Raw genomic sequence first — 24,623 nt, forward strand, 5'->3', positions numbered from 1 at the left:
TGTTGGCGTCGCAGCTATTTTAATTTTACAAACTACTTCTTCTCAAGCACTGGCATAAATCTGAGGTTAGTCGAACGGCGGAGATTACCGAGGTGTTCCGAATGGTTTGTTGTGTCAATCCCCAAGTAAAGCCATTTCTCAAAAATAATATATGCTGGGATACGGAGATTTAGCTCTGCCAATAAAGTTTCATGATATTTAAAATGTCATACATTTGAAGTATAAACATTTATAAATACATATAATCTCATTTTGCACACGTCTTTTTCAGATCGTGTGAATGAATAATTAAACTTAGATCGCTGCTTTAAATAATGTAATGTAATACAAGAACAAAAACAACGGACATTCACAAGCAATGTCGTAGGTTCATGTTCCCAAATAGCATACTATTATTAATTTAAACAGTTTTGTATTTGTGTGTTGTTCTTTTTATACCATTTGATTGTTACGTATATTCACAGGGGAGTGTTTGAATCCCTGTCAATTGTCTTTTTTAGCATCCAATTGCATTAAACTGTTGGGTTTTAGGATAAAATTAGCCAAACATTACTTGATTGGTCAATAGTTAACCACATTGTACTATTAAGTTATGTAACAATCAACATGTCTTTATTTCTGAATATCCTTGTTAGATAAAAAGTACCCACAAACCAATAATTAATCGCAATTTATTCATGAACGCTTTCTAAATGTTTGCCTTGTCGGGGGCGTATTTGCAAACCGATACCCATACCAAAACTATTTTAACCATTGGCTGAGTTTTATCAAGCCATTTCAGTCGAAGGACTCGCAAGGAGTATTAAAAATTGATTTTTATAACAGCAAAATAAACAATTTTATTTTATTTAAGTTTTTCAGATCTATAAAGAATATATTTTTGTTTTAAATTAGTTTAATACCGTTCAGTTTTCATTGCTTTCTCAACGAAAAACAAACGAAATGTTAAGACAAGCGAGAGTACTTTTTCTCCTCGTATCCATGGTGATAGCCGGGATTGAAGGCCATGGATACATGATGGAGCCACCCCAGAGATCGTCTGCGTGGCGCTATCGTAACGATCCTGACGGCATTCTACAGAAGAACTACAATGACATGGGCCTGAATTGTGGGGGAAGGGAGGTATGTTTCTATGGTTACCTGTTCGCTTTTGATGTTTGTTTAATTGCGATTAATTGATTTTAGATCGAATGTGATAAACACTGATAACATTTTAGAATCACGCCAATGTCCGTATCCTGGGAATACATCGACGCTGATGTCCATGATGAAGATAGGGCTGTTATTCATAAAGCATATAGCTTATGTTACTTTCTATATTTTGAGTACCTCAATGGTCATATGAAATAAAAACGTAAAGTTGCACTCTTATTCAAAATCAATACATACACCTGTATAACAAACATCAATTTTGACTGATAAACCTTTAACTACTTACTAAATAATGCATTTATAAAAAATATTAATTACTGATAACAAGATTGTAACCGTGTATTTAATAGCAGAAAGCGCAGAAATAGTAAATGATTGGTGATTGCATTTCCTGTGGTCTAACTATAGTCTCATAAGGTAGAAATACCGTGTTTTATGCTCATTTCTTTTAGATTAAACTCGGTATCCTTCATAGGAACCATTGTTTTCGACATTTTTTCTGTCTTTTTGGAATATTAAAAAATAGTATGTGTTAATATTGTGTTAATTCTTTTTTGGGAGTAAGAGTGCATCTTTAATAATTCTGAAAGACGTTGTATGCGTTGACCATATTGAAAAAAAATACTTTAAGCTGCACTCTCACAGATTTACCATTTTGACAACTTTTTTTTATTTTTTTTTGTCTTTGAATGAGCCAATTTTTGCCTAAATATCTGCAAACTAGTGATAAAAACTGCTGACAAAAGATCAGATCGCAGATTTTCATCTTTCTGTTCGAAAATTAATTTTAATGGCCTAAAGCGTTACTAACGGTTTAAGTCTTGACATATGCATAAAGTACCAATTTTTTAACTCTGGTATCCATGCATTTTCGCATAAATTGGCTCGTTCCAAGACAAAAAAGTTGTCAAAATGTTCAATCTGTGAGAGTGCAGCTTTAAATGTTAAAAGCACTTTTATAGTCGATAATCTCTTAGTTACATGGCGGGTATATATAGAGTATACATGCCTGTGTATATTGAAAGCAAAATTTGAAGGGTTGGTTCAGTCATTGTAACCAATTGTTTGTAATAATCATACACCTATATAATCTGTATAAATTAGGTATGTTTTTTTAACATATATTATTTATATTATTAACTACTGTAACATTACATGCCATGTCACTTATATAATATGTTAAATCACTGAGAAGTGGAATGAAAGAGTCAGAATATTATTGAAAAACAATACTTATATGTTAAAAGCACTAATACAGTGTTTAAAGATGACTATGAAAACTTCAAGAAATCGACTTCATTTACTAGGAAAAGTCTAAATATGCACAAAGAATAACGCCCTAGACCCTTTTTTATCGACACGTCTCTTGTTTCTTATTGCAGGATTAAGCAAAGCTCATTATTTTTGTTTTTCCTATCATTTGCGTAATATTAACTTCTCTCTGGGTGTTTTGACTTTGAAAGAATGTAATCTTTAATAATTCACCCTTAACATGTTTTAAGTTAGTAAAATCAAGATTTTAAAACAAAAAATAAAATAAGCTTCTAAAGATTGTTACCCGATCACCTGGTTTGGATCAAACCAACAGCCTGTAAGTCGAGAGGTCTAAACTATTACCTGATTTAAAAATAATATATGGACATAGGAAAAACTGTATCAAATACCTAGTGTGCATGCGCAAAACTTCTTCCGCAATACTACGACGAAATCGGACGCTTTCGTCGTATTAAAATGATTTGGTAAAAAAAGAACAGTGTTATTATCTGTCATTAAAAATATCATATTTAAAGGTATTTGGGATTGAATCACTAATCGTTGCTTGCACACTAGCGGTTTAAGAGGGGGCTCATCCGACGCGCGCTCCCGCTAAAATCACTCAAGTTTACTTTTTTCATCAATATGGGAGAAAAAAGGTAATACGATATGCTCATAATGCACCTTTTCCGACTACTAAATGTTGTTGTTTTTTTCTGTAGGAAGTAGCCACAAATCCCTTTGTTTCGATTCTGGGGGAGGGGTGCATGTCAAAAGATTGCGCCCCTAAGTTAAGCCCCCTCTAACGTCAATTCCTGGATCCGCCCCTGTTGCGTAAATATACATCGCACAACCCCACCGATCAACCGACTAACTTATATTCCCTATTTATAAGGCGTTTGGATTTTGCATTAATTGATAAAGCTGTGGGACCATCCTAGATGTCATTCATCGCAGGTTTCGTGGCATATTCGGTACAGATTTACTCCCTTGGCGAATATCCCATCAACCGATGGGGGTGAAACTCCCCTTTGGATTCAGAATTGTGTTTAAGTCACACTTTGGGATGTGACGGAGTCAAACCATAGTGCAGCCATTATAGGGCAGGTCAGACTTTTATAAACTCATCAACAACTACTGAACAACAATAAGAACAATAACAACAACCTAACGTGATAAATGTTTAGACAGAAGGGTGACTGGGTAATCGACTAATATAGAGCGACTTGAATGTACAACAACATATTTTAATAACGAATTTTGTAAAAGAACGTGCACATATAATAAGACAATTGCATTTATGATTAACTTAAAATGATAACATAATAAGGTATAAAGTTTTTTTAACATCAATGTTTTCTTTGAGGAGAACAGCTCTATTTATGTATGCATCTGAGTGTCTTGTTTTATAGTGACTAATAAGTTTTTAACAGTCATATTTTAAAACGAAAAGAAACTCGACTTATTGTCACTTATGCTGTTATTCAACACATAGTATGTATCCCGTTTCAAGTTTATTCCAAGAACACAGTATGGTTTACCCTACTTGACAGCATGAGTCTATGAGACAAAAAATAATTTAGCAATGTCGTTCTCTGAGACAAAATTTAAAAAGTGATACTGAAGAGAGTGCAGCTTTAACACGTTGTCACCCTTTTAAGACACAGTTCTATATTTTCCGAGGGTTTCTTTGTATGAATAAAATATAAAAAAATGTAAAATAATACAACTTTATATAAGGCCTAAAAAAATATTGTCCGTTTCGGGTAACCCGACCCTACCTATAAAAATGCTCCGACCCTAACTATTTTTTTCCGTTTCTGAGCAAAAAAAATATTCGTTAGCGAATAGAGAGTTACGAAGGGCGGATAAATGCAGATTTTAATCAGAATTATTGTTTATATGATAAAACAAAGTCAGGCAATGACAGTAATGTAGGAAGACTGCCATGTGCAAGAAAACACTCTGAACTTACGACAGATTTTGAAAAAAAAATCCCTACCTACCCTACCTAGATATTTTGAGAAGGTTACCCTAAACAAACATTGTTGAACGACGTCTAAAACACGTTAAGCAAAAGTCGCTTTTACTGAATTGATTTTATTTTTCATTCTTTTTAAATCAACTAAAAATTGATGCGAAAGTTTTTAAGACATTTCAGGTGGAACGCGACCCTGAGCGATTTTTCGAGTTAATATCTGAAAATTGGTATACGAATAGAACACCATATGCCCAATAAGGGACTTGTTTCCTTTTTCAACATTCTGAACAGTTTTGAAACTACGAGTCTTCAAAATATACCATATATTGAGACGTTCGTAATTTTTTTGCGTTCAAGCTGCAAAAACCGATATTTTCATCAATTCTTCGTTCATCGCTATGGAATTTCAAACTCCAGTGCTTCTTGTGAAAACGTTCACGGACATATATTTTGTTCTCCTGTTCTACGTTCTTTATTTAAAATGCGTCTAAAACGTCAATGTTCACAGGGAAAACGGCGTCGTGTTTCGCTGAAAAAAGTGTGACTTTATTTAATTTAAAAAAAAACAAAAAAAACGGTTCGTTTAAGTATTTATTTCTTTAAATAGATTTATTCATTTTTGGACAAATCGCCTGATATCAAGAAAAGTGTACCTTACCGACTTCGTTTTTGCGCAATATCAAATAATCCAACCCCTAAACCTGTTTCTTATTCAATACGTTTTGTATTACAACGTTTAACATTAATCGAAATATTGTTTATGTTAATAAGATGGTCATGTTAGAAACTTTAGAGAGTCTTGTTTAAGACATTAACTAGAAAATTCGCTCAGGGTCGCGTTCCACCTTAACGACTGCAGAAAATAAAATAATGTCGTACAATGCAGTATTGTCCACTGCGATTTACTGGCTCATGCATATCATTCAGTCTCTGTTAACAGGAAGCATTATTAAGTTGTGGTTTTAAAGCTACACTCTCACAGATTTACCATTTTTACAACTTTTTTTTTATTTTTGTCTTTGAAAGATCATTTTTTTGCGTAAATATCTGCAAACCAATGATATATGATTGCTGATAAAAAATCAGATCATAGATTTTCATATTTCCGTTCGAAAATTAATGTTTAATGGCTTAAATGCATAAAACATCAATTTTTGAACTTTAATATAAACATCTGCGATCTATTTTTTGTCAGCAGTCTCATGTGACTGGTTTCCATGGATGTTCCCAAAAGTGGCTCGTTCCAAGACAAAAAATAAAAAGTGGTCAAAACGTTCAATCTGTAAGAGTGCAGCTTTAATGTTTTCATTGATAATGTTGTAATACCTACATTCATTTTCACTAACATAATTAATTTTCTTAACCTTTCATGTACATATGTAATGATAAGAAATGTTATTAAGGAAATTACGTCCATTTCTTGCTTGTTTACATCGGTTATGACCCGTGGGGACCCATGTGGGAACCCCGTTGATGTCACGTGATACCTCACCCTGACTATGCTCCAACTTTAACTTGAATAAGTAGATTATGCTTCCACAGAACCTCTCTTTAAAAATATTAACGTCCATCATATGATTCTTGTCCGCATAGTGCGTGCGACACTGTTTACCGACGTCAAGACACGTAGTACGTTTTGCTCAATATTGACGTCAAAAAGTTTCTCTGAAACATCTTCTTTCTTAAGATAATTACTTTTTCTGGAAAACATAATTCTAACAACACATGTAATGAATTCCAGTCCATTGTATTGTCATCGAATGTGGCGTCTTGCTGCGCGTGAATCGTCTGGCATAAGCGGGGGGGGGGGCGGCGGGGTGAATTCGCAGAAAGTACCTGCCTAGAATGCAAGAATGAATAGTAAATACCGTTATATTTACAGCATCAGCACAGTTTGGGGGGGAAATGTGGTGTGTGCGGCGATCCCTTTGACCAGGAAATCCAGCCTAACCATTATGTTCACCCCACCGACCCGAGTAAAAACGGCAAATATGTCACAGGTAAACTAAAAAACAATCAAAGACGCAGGAACAATATATGTCTGTTGTTTGGGAAATTCCGATAGATACGTAAAGGGTGTGTTAGTACAAAAGAGTCAGCCGTCCATCACCAGGATGCGATGTGGGCCGTCCAAAATTAGGATGCAAAGATGTGCTAGCGATTTTATTTAAGCCATTTGGAATAAAGATGCGAGGATGCATTAATTTAAGCTATTTTTGCTTGGATTATATATTTTTTTAATAAAACACTATTACGCTACTATTATAATATGACAAATTAAATGGCGATAACATTTTACTCTGATTATATAGCAATTTCATTATTTTTGTAACTTTTATACGAAACTCAAGCAGTAGCATTTAATTGTATAAAAGATTAATGGCTTACCCTAATACATGTGTAACAGACTGCACAAATTGCTATGTGCACCTGTCGGGGTTCGAACCCTTGACCTCTTGCTCTGCAGGCGGACACTCTACCGCGTCGCTATAAAAGATAGCTCTATAGCGAGACATTATATACACATCGTATACCCGGTTACACAGGGGGTATATGCATTCATTTGTATTACAGGTTTTATTGTGAACGAGTACGAGATGAATAGCGAAATTGACGTCATTGTGAAAATAACAGCACATCATAAGGGATACTTTGAATTCAGGTATGTATATATTTAGCGGCGGATCCGTGGTCTAGTGGTAATTTAAGTATGTATATATTTAGTGGCGGATCCGTGGTAATATAAGTATGTATATATTTAGTGGCGGATCCGTGGTCTAGTGGTAATTTAAGTATGTATATATTAAGTGGCCGATCCGTGGTCTAGTGGTAATTTAAGTATGTATATATTTAGTGGCCGATCCGTGGTCTAGTGGTAATTTAAGTATGTATATATTTAGCGGCGGATCCGTGGTCTAGTGGTAATTTAAGTATGTATATATTTAGTGGCCGATCCGTGGTCTAGTGGTAATTTAAGTATGTATATATTTAGCGGCGGATCCGTGGTCTAGTGGTAATTTAAGTATGTATATATTTAGCGGCGGATCCGTGGTCTAGTGGTAATTTAAGTATGTATATATTTAGTGGCCGATCCGTGGTCTAGTGGTAATTTAAGTATGTATATATTTAGTGGCCGATCCGTGGTCTAGTGGTAATTTAAGTATGTATATATTTAGTGGCCGATCCGTGGTCTAGTGGTAAATCAGGTATGAATATATTTAGCGGCAAATCCGTGGTTTAGTGGTAATTTAAGTATGTATATATTGAGTTGGCGGATCCGTGGTCTAGTGGTAATTTAAGTATGTATATATTAAGTGGCGGATCCGTGGTCTAGTGGTAATTTAAGTATGTATATATTTAGTGGCCGATCCGTGGTCTAGTGGTAATTTAAGTATGTATATATTTAGTGGCGGATCCCAGGTCTCGTGATAAATCATGTAGGAGTGTATTTAGCGGCCGATCCGTGGTTTAGTGGTAAATTAAGTATGTGTATATTAAGTGGCAGATCCGTGGTCTAGTGATAACACACATGACTGTCAATCCAGGAGTCGCAGGTCCCCGCTGCACCACTTTATAAATACAAATCGTTTTTTCGGGAGGGACGTTATATGGAGGTTTCGTGTGAAAGTGCTATCCAGGGTCTCTTTATGTCTGTGCATTATGCTCAAGTAACCTAATAAGACTAACACGCTCTTCGGATTACTCGCCTGAATGGGCCTTGCCCGAGTTCGAGTATAAAAAACTTACACATCACCATTTATACGGTATGTACGAGGGTATAGCCAGAAGTTCGTGGAATTGCTTAATAAAATCAATACATTTTAACATTTTTCAACGAACGTCAGCTCGCTATAAAATCTATTTCAGCTGTAAATGACATATAAAATTTCAATCTGATTCATACAATATAAAGGAAACTACAGTTTTTTCATTAACATGAGGCCAGTATAGCCCCTGCAGTTCAAACGTCAGAATCTGACGTCAACGTCATAACTTCTCAAAGTAAGAGCCGTTCGCCGCAATACAACGTGATATCTTGGTACCCACTGCCGGTAAATGTCACTGAACCACTCTGACTTGTAAGAATACAGGCGTGTCTGAGCTTCACTCTGTAGTTCCTGAAAGTCATTGAAGCGTTTACCTTTCAGTTCACATTTAAGTTTCGGAAATAGGGCAAAATCGCATGGTGCTAGGTTGGCTTTGCGGAACTGCATGGAGTAGAATAACACCGTGCACATCAAAGAAGACAATGAACATATGCTTTCCTATCGAGCGGGATGATCGTGCCTTCTTCGGAGGCGGGGATCCGGTAGTCTTCCATTGACTGCTTTGCTGTTTTGTCTCAGGGTCGTAATCTATTTTTTTAATGGGTTTCATATTTCATGGAGCAGAGATATGCAATAATGGATAATAATTTGATAATCAGCATATGTTTGCTATTATTTCAGGTTATGCCCGTTGCCAGGCGACGGTCAAAGGTATCCCGTTACCCAGGAATGTCTGGACAAGTACCCTTTGAAAGTCGGCGACTCTTATAAGTAAGTCACTAAGATGAAAGCTCGTTACACAAATAAGTAAGTCACTAAGATAAAAGCTGGCGACACATAAAAGTAAGTCCCTAAGATGAAAGCCGACGAGACTTATAAGTAAGTAACTAAGATTAAGGCTGACGAGACTTATAAGTAATTAACTAAGATGAAAGCAGACGAGACTTATAAGTAACTAACTAAGATGAAAGCCGACGAGACTTATAAGTAAGTAACTAAGATTAAAGCCATTAAGATTAAGGCTGACGAGACTTATAAGAAATTAACTAAGATGAAAGCAGACGAGACTTGTAAGTAACGAACTAAGATGAAAGCCGACGAGACTTATAAGTAATTAACTAAGAATTAAGCCGACGAGACTTATAAGTAATTAACTAAGACTAAAAACCGACGTGACTTGTAAGTAAATAACTAAGATGAAAGCAGATGAGACTTATATGTAAGTCACTAAGATTAAGGCCATTAAGATTAAAGCCGACGAGACTTATAAGTAATTAACTAAGATGAAAGCAGACGAGACTTATAAGTAATTAACTAAGATGAAAGCCGACGAGACTTATAAGTAAGTCACTAAGATTAAGGCCATTAAGATTAAAACCGACGAGACTTATAAGTAATTAACTAAGATGAAAGCCGACGAGACTTATAAGTAATTAACTAAGATGAAAGCAGACCAGACTTATAAGTAAGTCACTAAGATTAAGGCCATTTTGATTAAAGCCGATGAGACTTATAAGTAAGTCACTAAGATTAAGGCCATTAAGATTAAAGCTGACGAGACTTATAAGTAAGTCACTAAGATTAAGGCAATTAAGATTAAAGCTGACGAGACTTATAAGTAAGTCACTAAGATTAAGGCCAATAAGATTAAAGCTGACGAGACTTATAAGTAAGTCACTAAGATTAAGGCCAATAAGATTAAAGCTGACGAGACTTATAAGTAAGTCACTTAGATGAAGTCCGACGAGACCTTTTTATGCATGATATATTGAATACTCGAAAGATCGTTGTACATGGCCTCCAAGTAGATGCTTATGCGCAGCAAGATACTACGGAATAGAAAAAACACAAACATAAACAAAAAGAACGGTCAAACAAAAAGATGAAAACGATATCTGTTTTGCTAAAGGTCTTTTTGGCCACTGGGCTTGTCACTGTAATTTTCATTTGTTGGCTTCTTCTGCGTTGGTGTGTTTGCAGATGCATGTTTAAAATTATGGACTAAGAAAATTTGGCAAACAAATTTTAAATATATCTACAACGTTGAAATGTAAGAGTAGCTAAACGAGAAGTCCGCGCACATGTAAAGCTGCACGTACAAGTATACGCTCATGTAAAGCTACACGTACAAGTATACGCACATGTAAAGCTGCAAGTTCAAGTATACGCTCATGTAAAGCTACACGTACAAGTATACGCACATGTAAAGCTTCACGTATAAGTATACGCACATGTAAAGTAACACGTACAACTATACGCACATATAAAGCTACACGTACAAGTATACGCACATGTAAAGCTGCACGTACAAGTACACGGCACATGTAAAGCTGCACGTACAGGTAACGGCACATGTAAAGCTGCACGTACAAGTACACGGCACATGTAAAGCTACACGTACAAGTACACGGCACATGTAAAGCTACACGTACAAGTACACGCACATGTCAAGCTACACGTACAAGTATACGCACATGTAAAGCTACAGGTACAAGTATACGCACATGTCAAGCTACACGTACAAGTATACGCACATGTCAAGCTACACGTACAAGTATACGCACATGTCAAGCTACACGTACAAGTATACGCACATGTCAAGCTACACGTACAAGTAACGGCACTTGTAAAGCTACACGTACAAGTAACGGCACATGTAAAGCTACACGTACAAGTAACGGCACATGTAAAGCTACACGTACAAGTATACGCACATGTCAAGCTACACGTACAAGTATACGCACATGAAAAGCTACACGTACAAGTAACGGCACATGTAAAGCTACACGTACAAGTATACGCACATGTCAAGCTACACGTACAAGTATACGCACATGTAAAGCTACACGTACAAGTAACGGCACATGTAAAGCTACACGTACAAGTATACGCACATGTCAAGCTACACGTACAAGTATACGCACATGTAAAGCTACACGTACAAGTAACGGCACATGTAAAGCTACACGTACAAGTATACGCACATGTCAAGCTACACGTACAAGTATACGCACATGTCAAGCTACACGTACAAGTATACGCACATGTCAAGCTACACGTACAATTATACGCACATGTCAAGCTACACGTACAAGTATACGCACATGTCAAGCTACACGTACAAGTAACGGCACTTGTAAAGCTACACGTACAAGTAACGGCACATGTAAAGCTACACGTACAAGTAACGGCACATGTAAAGCTACACGTACAAGTATACGCACATGTAAAGCTACACGTACAAGTAACGGCACATGTAAAGCTACACGTACAAGTAACGGCACATGTAAAGCTACACGTACAAGTATAAGTACATGTCAAGCTACACGTACAAGTATACGCACATGTAAAGCTACACGTACAAGTAACGGCACATGTAAAGCTACACGTACAAGTATACGCACATGTCAAGCTACACGTACAAGTAACGGCACATGTCAAGCTACACGTACAAGTCACGGCACATGTAAAGCTGCACGTACAAGTATACGCACATGTAAAGCAACACGTACAAGAATATGCACATGTAAAGCAACACGTACAAGTATATGCACATGTAGAGCTACACGTACAAGTATATGCACATGTAAAGCTGCACGTACAAGTATACGCACATGTAAAGCTACACGTACAAGTCACGGCACATGTAAAGCTGCACGTACAAGTATACGCACATGTCAAGCTACACGTACAAGTATACGCACATGTAAAGCTACACGTACAAGTAACGGCACATGTAAAGCTACACGTACAAGTATACGCACATGTCAAGCTACACGTACAAGTAACTGCACATGTCAAGCTACACGTACAAGTAACGGCACATGTAAAGCTACACGTACAAGTATACGCACATGTCAAGCTACACGTACAAGTATACGCACATGTCAATCTACACGTACAAGTCACGGCACATGTAAAGCTGCACGTACAAGTATACGCACATGTCAAGCTACACGTACAAGTATACGCACATGTCAAGCTACACGTACAGGTAACGGCACATGTAAAGCTGCACGTACAAGTATACGCACATGTCAAGCTACACGTACAAGTATACGCACATGTAAAGCTACACGTACAAGTAACGGCACATGTAAAGCTGCACGTACAAGTATACGCACATGTAAAGCTACACGTACAAGTATACGCACATGTCAAGCTACACGTACAAGTATACGCACATGTCAATCTACACGTACAAGTAACGGCACATGTAAAGCTGCACGTACAATTATACGGCACATGTAAAGCTACACGTACAAGTATACGCACATGTCAATCTACACGTACAAGTAACGGCACATGTAAAGCTGCACGTACAATTATACGGCACATGTCAAGCTACACGTACAAACACACGCCCATGTAAAAATACACGTACAAATACACGCCCATGTAAAGCTACACGTACAAGTATACGCACATGAAAAGCTACAGGTACAAGTAACGGCACATGTAAAGATACACGTACAAATACACGCCCATGTAAAGATACACGTACAATTACACGCCCATGTAAAGCTACACGTACAAGTACACGCACAGGTAAAGCTACACGTACAATTATATGCACATGTAAAGCTGCACGTACAAGTATATGCACATGTAAAGCTGCACGTACAAGTATACGCACATGTAAAGCAACACGTACAAGAATATGCACATGTAAAGCAACACGTACAAGTATATGCACATGTAAAGCTACACGTACACGTATAAGCAACTGTAAAGCTACACGTACAAGTATATGCACATGTAAAGCTGCACGTACAAGTACACGCACATGTAAAGCTACACGTACAAGAATATGCACATGTAAAGCTGCACGTACAAGTATATGCACATGTAAAGCTACACGTACAAGTATATGCACATGTAAAGCTACACGTACAAGTATACGCACATGTAAAGCTACACGTACACGTATAAGCACATGTAAAGCTACACGTACACGTATAAGCACATGTAAAGCTGCACGTACAAGTATATGCACATGTAAAGCTACACGTACATGTATAAGCAACTGTAAAGCTACACGTACAAGTATATGCACATGTAAAGCTACACGTACACGTATAAGCACATGTAAAGCTACACGTACACGTATAAGCACATGTAAAGCTACACGTACACGTATAAGCACATGTAAAGCTACACGTACAAGTAAACGCACATGTAAAGCTACACGTACAAGTACACACATATGTAAAGCTACACGTACACGTATAAGCACATGTAAAGCTGCTCGTACAAGTATATGCACATGTAAAGCTACACGTACACGTATAAGCACATGTAAAGCTACACGTACACGTATAAGCACATGTAAAGCTACACGTACACGTATAAGCACATGTAAAGCTACACGTACACGTATAAGCACATGTAAAGCTACACGTACACGTATAAGCACATGTAAAGCTACACGTACACGTATAAGCACATGAAAAGCTACACGTACAAGTAAACGCACATGTAAAGCTACACGTACAAGTACACACATATGTAAAGCTTCACGTGCAAGCCCACGCACATGTCGTGCTGCGCAACCTTTCTATCATGTTATGGTAGAAACAATACCAGTATGTGTGTAGATCACAAGCAGGAGTAGTTATTGGACACTCACGAGTTTACGCTTTGTTTTAAAAATAAATAAAGTGTCTGTTGAAATAAATCAGATATTTAAGATGTATCAAATGTTTGAAAAGGTTCACTAACGTTTAATGTTTTTAGAAACAAAATCTCTCGGATATCTCAAAAGATGACAAAGATACATTTAAAGAACTTCACAAAATGTCCTAAATCTACTGATAGACGTGTTGTGAACACCTATATGATGCTATTTCAGGTACAACTTACCTAACCTTGGCGCAGGTGACTACCTTGTGAACGTTAAACTCCCAGATGATATATCCTGCAATTTCTGCGTTTTACAGTGGATCTGGGTAGGAGGTGAGTGTTGTTTACTATACATATTGACATGACCACCCCCCTCCCCTCCGCCCCCCCCCCCAAACAAAAGTAGATCTAATGAGTTTACTTCTTATTTCAATATGGGAGAAACATGATTTATTATGCCCAAAATGCATCATTTCGGATGATACTTTTCTTGGGTAAGCGCTGGTATATATACCAGTATATTGTCCCTGACGAATACATTTCAATTCCACTAGAAGCTTCCTATTTCTTTGGCGTTGTATTGCGAAATTATATTTGCGTATAGGCACTAAGCTATTGTAAGTATATTTTCGTATACGCACTAGGCTATTATTAGTATATTTGCGTATAAGCACTAGGCTATTGTGAGTATGTTTGCGTATACGCACTAGGTTATTGTGAGTATATTTGCGTATACGCACTAGACTAGTGTGAGTATATTTGCGTATACGCACTTGGCTATTGTGAGTATATTTGCGTATACGCACTAAGCTATTGTGAGTATATTTTCGTATATGCACTAGGCTATTATTAGTATATTTGCGTATAAGCACTAGGCTATTGTGAGTATGTTTGCGTATACGCACTAGGCTATTGTGAGTATATTTGCGTATACGCACTAGACTATGTGTGAGTATATTTGCGTATACGCACTTGGCTATTGTGAGTATATTTGCGTATACGCACTAGGCTATTGTGAGTATATTTGCGTATACGCACTTGGCTATTGTGAGTATATTTGCGTATACGCACTAGGCTATTGTGAGTATATTTGCGTATATGCACAAGGCTAGAGTGAGTATATTTACGTTTACGCACTTGGCTATTGTAGTATATTTGCATACACGCACTAGGCTATTGTGAGTATATTTGCGTATACGCACTTGGCTATTGTTAGTATGTTTGCGTATACGCACTAGGCTCTTGTAGTATATTTGCGTATACGCACTTGGCTTTTGTGAGTATATTTGCGTATAAGCACTTGGCTATTGTGAGTATATTTCGTATAAGCACTAGCCTATTGTGAGTATATTTGCGTATACGCACTAGGCTATTATGAGTTTATTTTCGTATACGCACTAGGTTATTGTTAGTATATTTGCGTATACTCACTAGGCTATTATGAGTATATTTTCATACACGCACTAGGCTATTGTGAGTATACTTGCGTATACGCACTTGGCTATTGTGAGTATATTTTCGTTTACGCACTAGGCTATTGTGAGTATATTTACGTATACGCACAAGGCAATTATAAGTATATTTGCGTTTACGCACTGAGCTATTGTGAGTATAGTTGCATACACGCACTTGGCTATTGTGAGAATATTTGCGTATACGCACAAGGCTATTATAAGTATATTTGCGTTTACGCACTGAGCTATTGTGAGTATAGTTGCATACACGCACTAGGCTATTGTGAGTATATTTGCGTATACGCACTTGGCTATTGTGAGTATATTTGCGTATACGCACTAGGCTATTATGAGTATATTTGCATATATGCACTTGGCTATTGTGAGTATATTTGCGTATACGCACTAGGCTATTGTGAGTATATTTGCGTTTATGCACTTGGCTATTGTGCGTATATTTGCGTATACGCACTAGGCTATTGTGAGTATATTTGCATACACGCACTAGGCTATTGTAAGTATATTTGCATACACGCACTAGGCTATTGTGAGTATATTTGCGTATACGCACTTGGCTATTGTGCGTATATTTGCGTATACGCACTAGGCTATTGTGAGTATATTTGCGTATACGCACTAGGCTATTGTGAGTATATTTGCGTATACGCACTAGGCTTTTGTGAGTATATTTGCATACACGCACTTGGCTATTGTGAGTATATTAGCGTTTACGCACTAAGCTATTGTGAGTATATTTGCGTATACGCACTTGGCTATTATGAGTATATTTGCGTATACGCACTTGGCTATTGTGAGTATATTTGCGTTTACGCACTAAGCTATTGTGAGTATATTTGCGTATACGCACTTGGCTATTGTGAGTATATTTGCGTATACGCACTAGGCTATTGTGAGTATATTTGCGTTTACGCACTAAGCTATTGTGAGTATATTTGCATACACGCACTTGGCTATTGTGAGTATATTTGCGTTTACACACTAGGCTATTGTGAGTATATTTGCGTATACGCACTTGGCTATTGTGAGTATATTTGCATACACGCACTTGGCTATTGTGAGTATATTTGCGTGTACGCATAAAGCTATTGTGAGTATATTTGCGTATACGCACTTGGCTATTGTGCGTATATTTGCGTATACGCACTAGGCTATTGTGAGTATATTTGCGTATACGCTCTAGGCTATTGTGTTACACGGTATGGCTCTTTTATTGAATATTAATACTTAATACTTTTAAACATTTCAATATAAATTAAGGAGGTTATTAAGGTTTCTGAAACTAAAATAAGCAGTACATGTACTTTGAATTCCGGTTGTAACATACGCGGAATTTAAAATTCCAATTTTAACATACGCGGAATTTCAAATTCCAATTCTAAAATACGCGGAATTTCGGATTCCGGTTCTAAAATAAGCGGTTTTCCAGATTCTGGTACCAAAACAAGCGAAATTCCGGCGTCCATGTTGAATATAGGGGAGAGGGGGTGACACCCTCAGATGACGAAATTATAATGACAATCTTTCTCAGACATTACAATACTTATCATCGTGACATCTTAAAAGCTTAAATTTACCAATTTAAGAGTGAATGAATGTTTTAATTCGCCATTTATTTGATATTTAAAGGAAACAGTCACGGCTATCAAGAGAATTTCTGGAATTGTGCTGATATTCGCATTATTGGGGGCGAGTCAAACCCTGCCACGACAAAACCAACCACGCAAGCCCCTCCGCCGACAACAGCAGCCCCTACAACGAATCCCGCAGCCCCAGTTGACACCACATTGTGCCGCGCTATTGGCATTTTTGCGGGCGTTGATGAAATGGATGAGTTTTGTCGCAAACAATGCTCCATTCCCGAATCTTGCCATACTAACTTGTGTGACTGCAGTCCGCCGACCACCATGCCCTACTGCGTTCCTATCAGTGAGATGTTAAATGTCACTGTCTGCGAAGTACTTTGTCTAGAAGACATGGCCTTTTGTGACAACGAGTTCTGTTATTGCATTTTTGGCCAAGAAACAAAGACCACTAAACCTGCAACTACGACCACTACTACCACCACCACTACCCCCACAACAACAACAACAACAACAACCCCAGCGCCAAATGCCGTTGGTGACCGTACGTGTAAGAGCGTTCGTCCGAATGATCCTGGAATGGACAGATGGTGTGAATGGAACTGTCATCACACACCCCCTTATTGTCCACCAACCCATTGTAAATGTTAATACATGTAATGTTGGCTGGGACATATTTACGCCATGGCTAAATAATAGGATATTAATTTAGGTTTTAGGATCCAAGATGTTTGGTGTGTTTCTTTATTTTTTGTTACAAAATGTATACGATTGGGTTGAGATATGTGGTCAACTCCATTGCAGTTTGAGGGTTATAGTAATTGTCTAAAAACATTTTTTGATAGGATAAGTCCGATTGTAAATCAAGCCACCAGTTCGAACAAATAATATAATACACACATGCAAACATACTTCTCCAAGCCTTCAAGACTCATTCATTAGGTTCCTCGACATTAAGTAATAGCATATCTTTGTAAAGAAATATTTGATCGTTCAAATGTGTTAAAATTAAGTAATTTTATTTCTAATTCGGGACAAAAACAAACTTGGCCTAGTAGGTTGCATGAGCTTGTTAGAGCACATAATTTAAGCCTTAAGTAATCTATCTTTTGAAAGCGTAAGAAAAACTTCTCAGCAAAATACACAAATTAAATCGCATGTAAACTTCTAATGGCGACTGACACTATAATCATGTTCCTCTGTGGTGTTCCTATGTGGTGTTCCTCTGTGGTGTTCCTATGTGGTGTTCCTCTGTGGTGTTCCTCTGTGGTGTTCCTATGTTGATATCACACTGTTTGTATACAGCGTTGTTAATTGTTTTTGTATTCATCAAAATATTTGCATGTAGTGACTTTGGATTTCTTGGATTTAACCCATATATAACATTGAGGGTTGAGTCGTGCCATCAACCATTTCAACTTGAGACGTTTTGACTTAATTTTCCTCATTGTTGAATCATTTTAAGACAGAAAAGAAGATGTCGCACAAATATTTACCACAACAAGATGGGTCTTATCGTTAATCTTTGAAATACTCATCTGTTAGCATTGTTGCATCATTAAATATCTTTTTTTGCGTTTTCATCTATTATGACACTCAAAATCAAGACATACACATGTATAATAAAAATATATTTTGAGTGATAAACCTTTAACTACTTACTTAATAATGCAATTATGGAAAATATTAATTGCAGATAACAAAATTGTAACCGTGTCCTTAAAAGCTGAAAAAAATGATTGGTTAGTCCTAAAAGATTTACTGTGATCTACTATCGCTTCATAAGGCCGGGTAGAAATACCGCGTCTTCCGCACCTTTCTTTCAAATTAAACACAGTATCCTTCATAAGAACCGACATTTATTCATCCTGTTCGGTGTATTAAAACAACTGAATTAATTGTGGTAATTCTTATTTAGGAGTAAGAGTGCATCTTAGTAAGTTTAGATATGGGTAAAAACCTTAAAAACTATGTTTGTGTCATGTTTGACATTTAAGGTTTACAGCTAAGATTTCGTTTATAAATTATATCGGCAATAATGCTAAATGTATATGCATGGTGAATATATATAATGTGCGTATCATTAAAAAGGGGCATAGATTACTCATCACGAATAGGCAAAACACGTGACCGAAAATACAGTACAGATAAGGAAAGGGCTGCCGGAAGTTGTGTTCGCATTCGGAACCCCTCGGCAATTTTTATCGAAAACAACCTCGGATGTATTTGGACGGTTTACATTGTCAAAAAGTGGTACGTTTAAGTCCGCTGCAAGTAGATCGCGTAGTAATCTTATTTAGCAGTTGAACTAAATGACTTAACTCTAAGGGAATCTCAATGATGTTTGCAATAATACACGTCACTGGCCATCAATTTAAACTTAGATCAAGAAATACAACTCTAAAATACTACATTTAATTAATGATATATTTTTTTTTAAAAATACGAACTACTTCAACTGATGTACCGGCATACATCCGAGATTGTTTTCAAACTTTCAACTGAAAAAGGAAGTGAATGACCTGTTTTTCAATCCTTAAAAGTTTTAACCGAGCCTCAAGACTCATTTTTGCAAAACTTCATTTCATTGTAATTTTCATTCTATCAGAGCATTGATGGTAAAATTTGCTGAAATATATTACTCTTTGAATATTACTTTACCATGTAATCAAATATCATAAATAAAATATATTCAATACAACGTTTTGTTTATCTCCGGCGACAATGTCTCGAACACTCTTCATACCATGACGGAAGAAGGAGCTAAGCCACGCCTGGGGCAGTGATTACGAACAGTCTCAAGTCTGAGTTCAGACTCAAGACTCATTATTGCAAAACTTCATGTCATTGTAATTTTTATTTTATCAGAGCATTGATGGTAACATTTGCTGAAATATATAACTGTATTGAATGTTTTACAAATATTTACATATTGTTGTAAAAGAAATGGAATAAATATGATTTTTTGTACCATTATAAAAATGATTTTCTGAGTCTGAGTCTAGACTTGGACTTGAGACCGAGCTAAAACAGGTGTATTGACCGAGCCTCAAACAGTTAGCCCAAAATTTACATATGACGTAGTGTTTATTGACCGAGCCTCAGACAGTTAGCCCAACATTGACATATGACGTAGTGTTTATTGACCGAGCCTCAGACAGTTAGCCCAACATTGACATATGACGTAGTGTTTCTTGACCGAGCCTCAGACAGTTAGCCCAATCTGTCCATTGTCAAACAATCAATAAACACACTTAATGAATTATAAAAATAAAAAATAAATGACGATTAGAACTAATATTAAAACGTGGTGCTTACTAGGTAGTATTTTTGTTTCAACTTAACTTAAGATAGTAGATTGAGTCTGACATGCAAGTGATTTGTTCCAATAAAAGAGCGTTAAATATGGTCAGTTGTTAAAAGCTTTCAATACACAATATGATGTAAATTAAGATGCAAAACCAGTGCTCCACTAATACACTATGTCATCCATATAAACAGTGGACTAGACAATTCATGTACATTTACAGGGCACACAGTCATGAGTAAGTACAAACCCTGATATTCCGTGCGACGTTGCTTCTTATGACGTGAAATAAAACATTGGAAATGTGCAAGTAGGCGTTTGTCTAGATCATTTTTGGGGTATTGAGCTCGCGAAATGTGTTTGAAGTCGATTGGCTCACTATATTATTTTGAGCCGGGGAATATGTTAGAAGGCGTGCGTTTGGCTCATTTAGGGATTTTGAGCGTGGGAAATATGTGTAAAGGCGAGCGTTAGGCTCACTATGCGATTTCAAGCGTAGGAACTATGTAATAGGTGGCCCTATTGCTGATTTTACGATTTTTCAATCTGATTTGTAAGATCAGGAATCATGTTAGGAAGCGTGCCTCTGTCTCTGTCCCCCATTCCCTCTTGTTTACCGAATAATGCTTCAATATCTACCAAAATCTTGCGTAACAAATAATAGTATTAACTTATTGGCAAGTATGAGGACCAAATAATGTTTATTGTTGAGTATGCGCTTATCGCTAGCCACTTCCATGCGTACATTGGACTGCGTTAAACCCATGAATACCTCATAACAAAAAGGGAATTTAGCCCTCACACTCGGCTGCTGACACGGTTTCGATTACCCTCTTTAATACAAACTTAGTGTAATGCAACCCATGCTGAACTGTTATTCTCCTATTGAATAGTGAATCTATTTTGTAACAATGGTGTATTCAAGTGAAAGCGAGCAGTGCTTCCTCTTAAATGATCTGATGGAGGTAGCCTTAACACGCAAAGCATTGAAACTTCCTTGTTAACGTGAACTCTTACAATAATTTGCAATATAATGATTCATTTAAACTGAGAACATGTCCTGGTCATGAATTGGTAGATTACAAGAAGTTTTCACTTAGAACATGTGTTGTAAAATAGCATATTAATACAGTCTTTATAGTTTCTGGGGCAGTGATTACGAATAGTCTCAAGTCTGAGTTCGGACTCAAGACTCATTATGGAAAAACTTCATTTCATTGTAATGTTCCTTCTACCAGAGTATTGATGGTAAAATTTGCTAAAATATATTCATATTTGAATGTTTTACTTTTATTAACATACATTTTTGTAAAAGAAATGGAATGAATATGAATTTTTGGTCATTTATTAAAATGCTTTTCTGAGTCTGAGTCTAGATTCGGACTTGAGACTGTTCGTAACATGGCCCCTGACCCTTAAGCCATGAAGACCAAAAGTAAATTCGTAATGATTAAGAATGGGCGGAGAGAGCGTACATTATTACTTCAGGTCATCTAACTGTCTTAGAATACAACCTTAATGGCTTATACATTGTCAACGCAAATGTGGCGCAGTGAGTGTGTATCGTTTGAGTGGCAGTAGGCGAAACCTTTAAGTCACGTGATTCCTCACCCTGTACAACCTCATTGGTTGATTCGTTGACAACGCAAATATGACGCAGTGAGTGTGTATCAGATGAGAGGCAGTAGGCGAATTTTTAAACACACACAAAAGTTGAAATTCTTAATAATTAAGTCTAGCACTAAACTTATTGCCTATCTGCAATTCCATTGGCTGTAAATGTAGGTTGTATTCTAACATTAGATGTATCATCTATATCAGAGTTTTATAAACAGAGTTACACAGCCAAGTCTTAATCCTTAAGATCTTAATTCATGTCGTCTAATTGTTACTTAAATCTCAATTTCAAATATGGTATTAAAGCTGCACTCTCACAGATTTACCGTTTCTACAACTTGTTCTATGTTTTGTTTTAGAAAGAGCAATTTTTGGCATAATATATGCAAACCAATGATAAAATATTGCTGACAAAAGATCAGATCGCAGATTTTCATATTTCTGTTTGAAAATTAATGTTTTATGGCTTAAACCGTTACTAACGGTTTAAAAAACTGCATAAAACATCAAGTTTTTATACCTAAATATAATTTCTCGTTCCAAGACAAAAAATAAAAAAGTGTCAAAACGTTCAATCTGTGAGAGTGCAGCTTTAGGCACCATATAATATTATTTTCTATAATTTATTTGCGCCTGCCATTGAGCCTCAATGTTTTATGTGGTAGATGAATTTCAGAGAATGAATGTGTTTTCTTGACATAACACGCACATCAACGCTCTAATGGAGAACTTATTTTATTACATGATCTTTGTTTAACACGACCAGTTTTCAGTTACAACAGGCGAAAACTTACCCTCACTCTAGGAGATATATTGAATAATTAGGGTCTTGATTTCGCCTTTGATGGGAAATGATTTAGCAAACAACTTTCTTCCTACCCTCGCCCCCGCGTATCACATTTCTTTTTATAGTCATTGACATGCACGATGACTTTGCTCCATATCAAGTATCACTAGCGATACCGGACGGGGGTTAGCCCGCTCGCGCTCCCTCTTAAATCGGTCAAACTATTCAAGTTAACTGTTTAATGTAAATTTCCGAGCAAAGCTATTTTTACCTTTTAATGTCAATTTTTGAGCAACAATATAAAGAATGGACATAATATACTTCATCGCTCTATTTCAGCCAAAATTGGTTTAACATTTCCTTTGAAGTGACCCAAATCACCAATTACTTCAACAGAACCATGGATTGTTCGAATTATTGGGGAAGGTTTTTTTTCTTAGTTACGTTCCAAACCTGCGCTCCCTCGAACGCAAAGTCTTCCAGCCGCCCCTGGTTCTATACGTAATGTGATTTCACTGTGTTCTGTTATTGTACTCATTGGATGAAAATTACACCATCAAAAAGGCAAGTTCTGGGCGTATAGGTCATGACTAAGTGGCAAACTCGATATGTCAAGAATACATTTGATGGTATAATGTTCATTTCATAAGGACGGAAAGAGGAAAAACAATCGTATGGTTACGTGTTTATTCACACATTGTTAATTTATATTTGTAAGCATATTAAATATTTCTGGTATTTGCTACTGCATTTAACACAGTTGAGTTCCGATATTCCAATTTAATCGCGTTAGTAAACTCCAAGTAAGCACGCATGCGGTCACGTACACGTACACGTACATAGTAGTTTTGTCTGTAAAATGTATCTCGGAATCTCAGAGTCTAGGATATGTATCTCGGAATCTCAGAGTCTAGGATATGTATCTCGGAATCTCAGAGTCTAGGATATGAATCTCAGAATCTCAGAGTCTAGGATATGTATCTCGGAATCTCAGAGTCTAGGATATGTATCTCGGAATCTCAGAGTCTAGGATATGAATCTCGGAATCTCAGAGTCTAGGATATGTATCTCGGAATCTCGGAGTCTAGGATATGTATCTCGGAATCTCGGAGTCTATGATATGAATCTCAAAATCTCAGAGTCTAGGATATGTGTCTCGGAATCTCAGAGTTGAATCTCGGAATCTCAGAGTCTAGGATATGAAACTCGGAATCTAGGATATGAATCTCGGAATCTCGGAGTCTAGGATATGAAACTCGAAATCTCGGATATGAATCTCGGAATCTCAGAGTCTCGGATATGTATCTCGGAATCTCAGAGTCTAGGATATGAATCTCAGAATCTCGGAGTCTAGGATATGAATCTCGGAATCTCGGAGTCTAGGATATGAAACTCGAAATCTCGGATATGAATCTCGGAATCTCAGAGTATAGGATATGAAACTCGGAATCTCGGATATGTATCTCGGAATCTCGGAGTCTAGGATATGAATCTCGGAATCTCAGAGTCTAGGATATGTATCTCGGAATCTCAGAGTCTAGGATATGTATCTCGGAATCTCAGAGTCTAGGATATGAATCTCGGAATCTCAGAGTCTAGGATATGTATCTCGGAATCTCAGAGTCTAGGATATGAAACTCGAAATCTCGGATATGAATCTCGGAATCTGAGAGTCTCGGATATGTATCTTGGAATCTCAGAGTCTCGGATATAAATCTCTTATATACAGACTTGGGTAAAGGACGTCAACCATGATATGAATGACCTTGATGAAAACCTGCAGCAACTGTCGTGCTTGAACGCTGGACAATTAAACAGAACTCTGGCCTTAATATCACAACAAAACCACAACAATACTTTAAGGCGCACACTGTAGGCAAAAACAAATAGTTACTGTGTTTAACTCAGTTGACTTTTTAAAATCGAAAACAAAACATATGATATAGGTAAAGATAAAAAGTATGAGCCTTTATAATTTGTTTGTTTTCTAATTAATACCTTTATAAAAAAAAAATAATTAATAGCTACGTGGCCATGAAACTCCCCGGTAAAAACGCACCTAAACATCGCTAATATTGTTT

The 24,623-nt window shown here is 36.8% G+C and overlaps 1 protein-coding gene across 1 annotated transcript; it reads left to right on the forward strand.

The window, feature by feature from the left end:
• Positions 1-771: 771 nt before the first annotated feature.
• LOC128240218 (uncharacterized) lies at positions 772-19,778 on the forward strand. The gene is made up of 6 exons (XM_052956735.1): positions 772-1,122; positions 6,270-6,387; positions 6,962-7,049; positions 8,836-8,925; positions 14,006-14,109; positions 16,878-19,778. Exons 1-6 carry the CDS (start codon positions 943-945, stop codon positions 17,480-17,482), a joined length of 1,185 nt encoding a protein of 394 aa, XP_052812695.1. The 5' UTR covers positions 772-942; the 3' UTR covers positions 17,483-19,778.
• Positions 19,779-24,623: the final 4,845 nt, after the last annotated feature.

The sequence above is a fragment of the Mya arenaria genome, chromosome 7, assembly GCF_026914265.1.
Source record: "Mya arenaria isolate MELC-2E11 chromosome 7, ASM2691426v1".
NCBI lineage: Eukaryota > Metazoa > Mollusca > Bivalvia > Myida > Myidae > Mya > Mya arenaria.

What these genes read in the sequence shown, in the direction of transcription:
- LOC128240218 (XM_052956735.1), top strand. Translation starts at nt 943, where the DNA reads ATGTTAAGACAAGCGAGAGTACTTTTTCTCCTCGTATCCATGGTGATA. An exon ending in AAGGGATACTTTGAATTCAG is followed by an intron (nt 7,050 to 8,835) that starts GTATGTATATAT and finishes CTATTATTTCAG; the next exon opens with GTTATGCCCGTTGCCAGGCG. An exon ending in ACAGTGGATCTGGGTAGGAG is followed by an intron (nt 14,110 to 16,877) that starts GTGAGTGTTGTT and finishes TGATATTTAAAG; the next exon opens with GAAACAGTCACGGCTATCAA.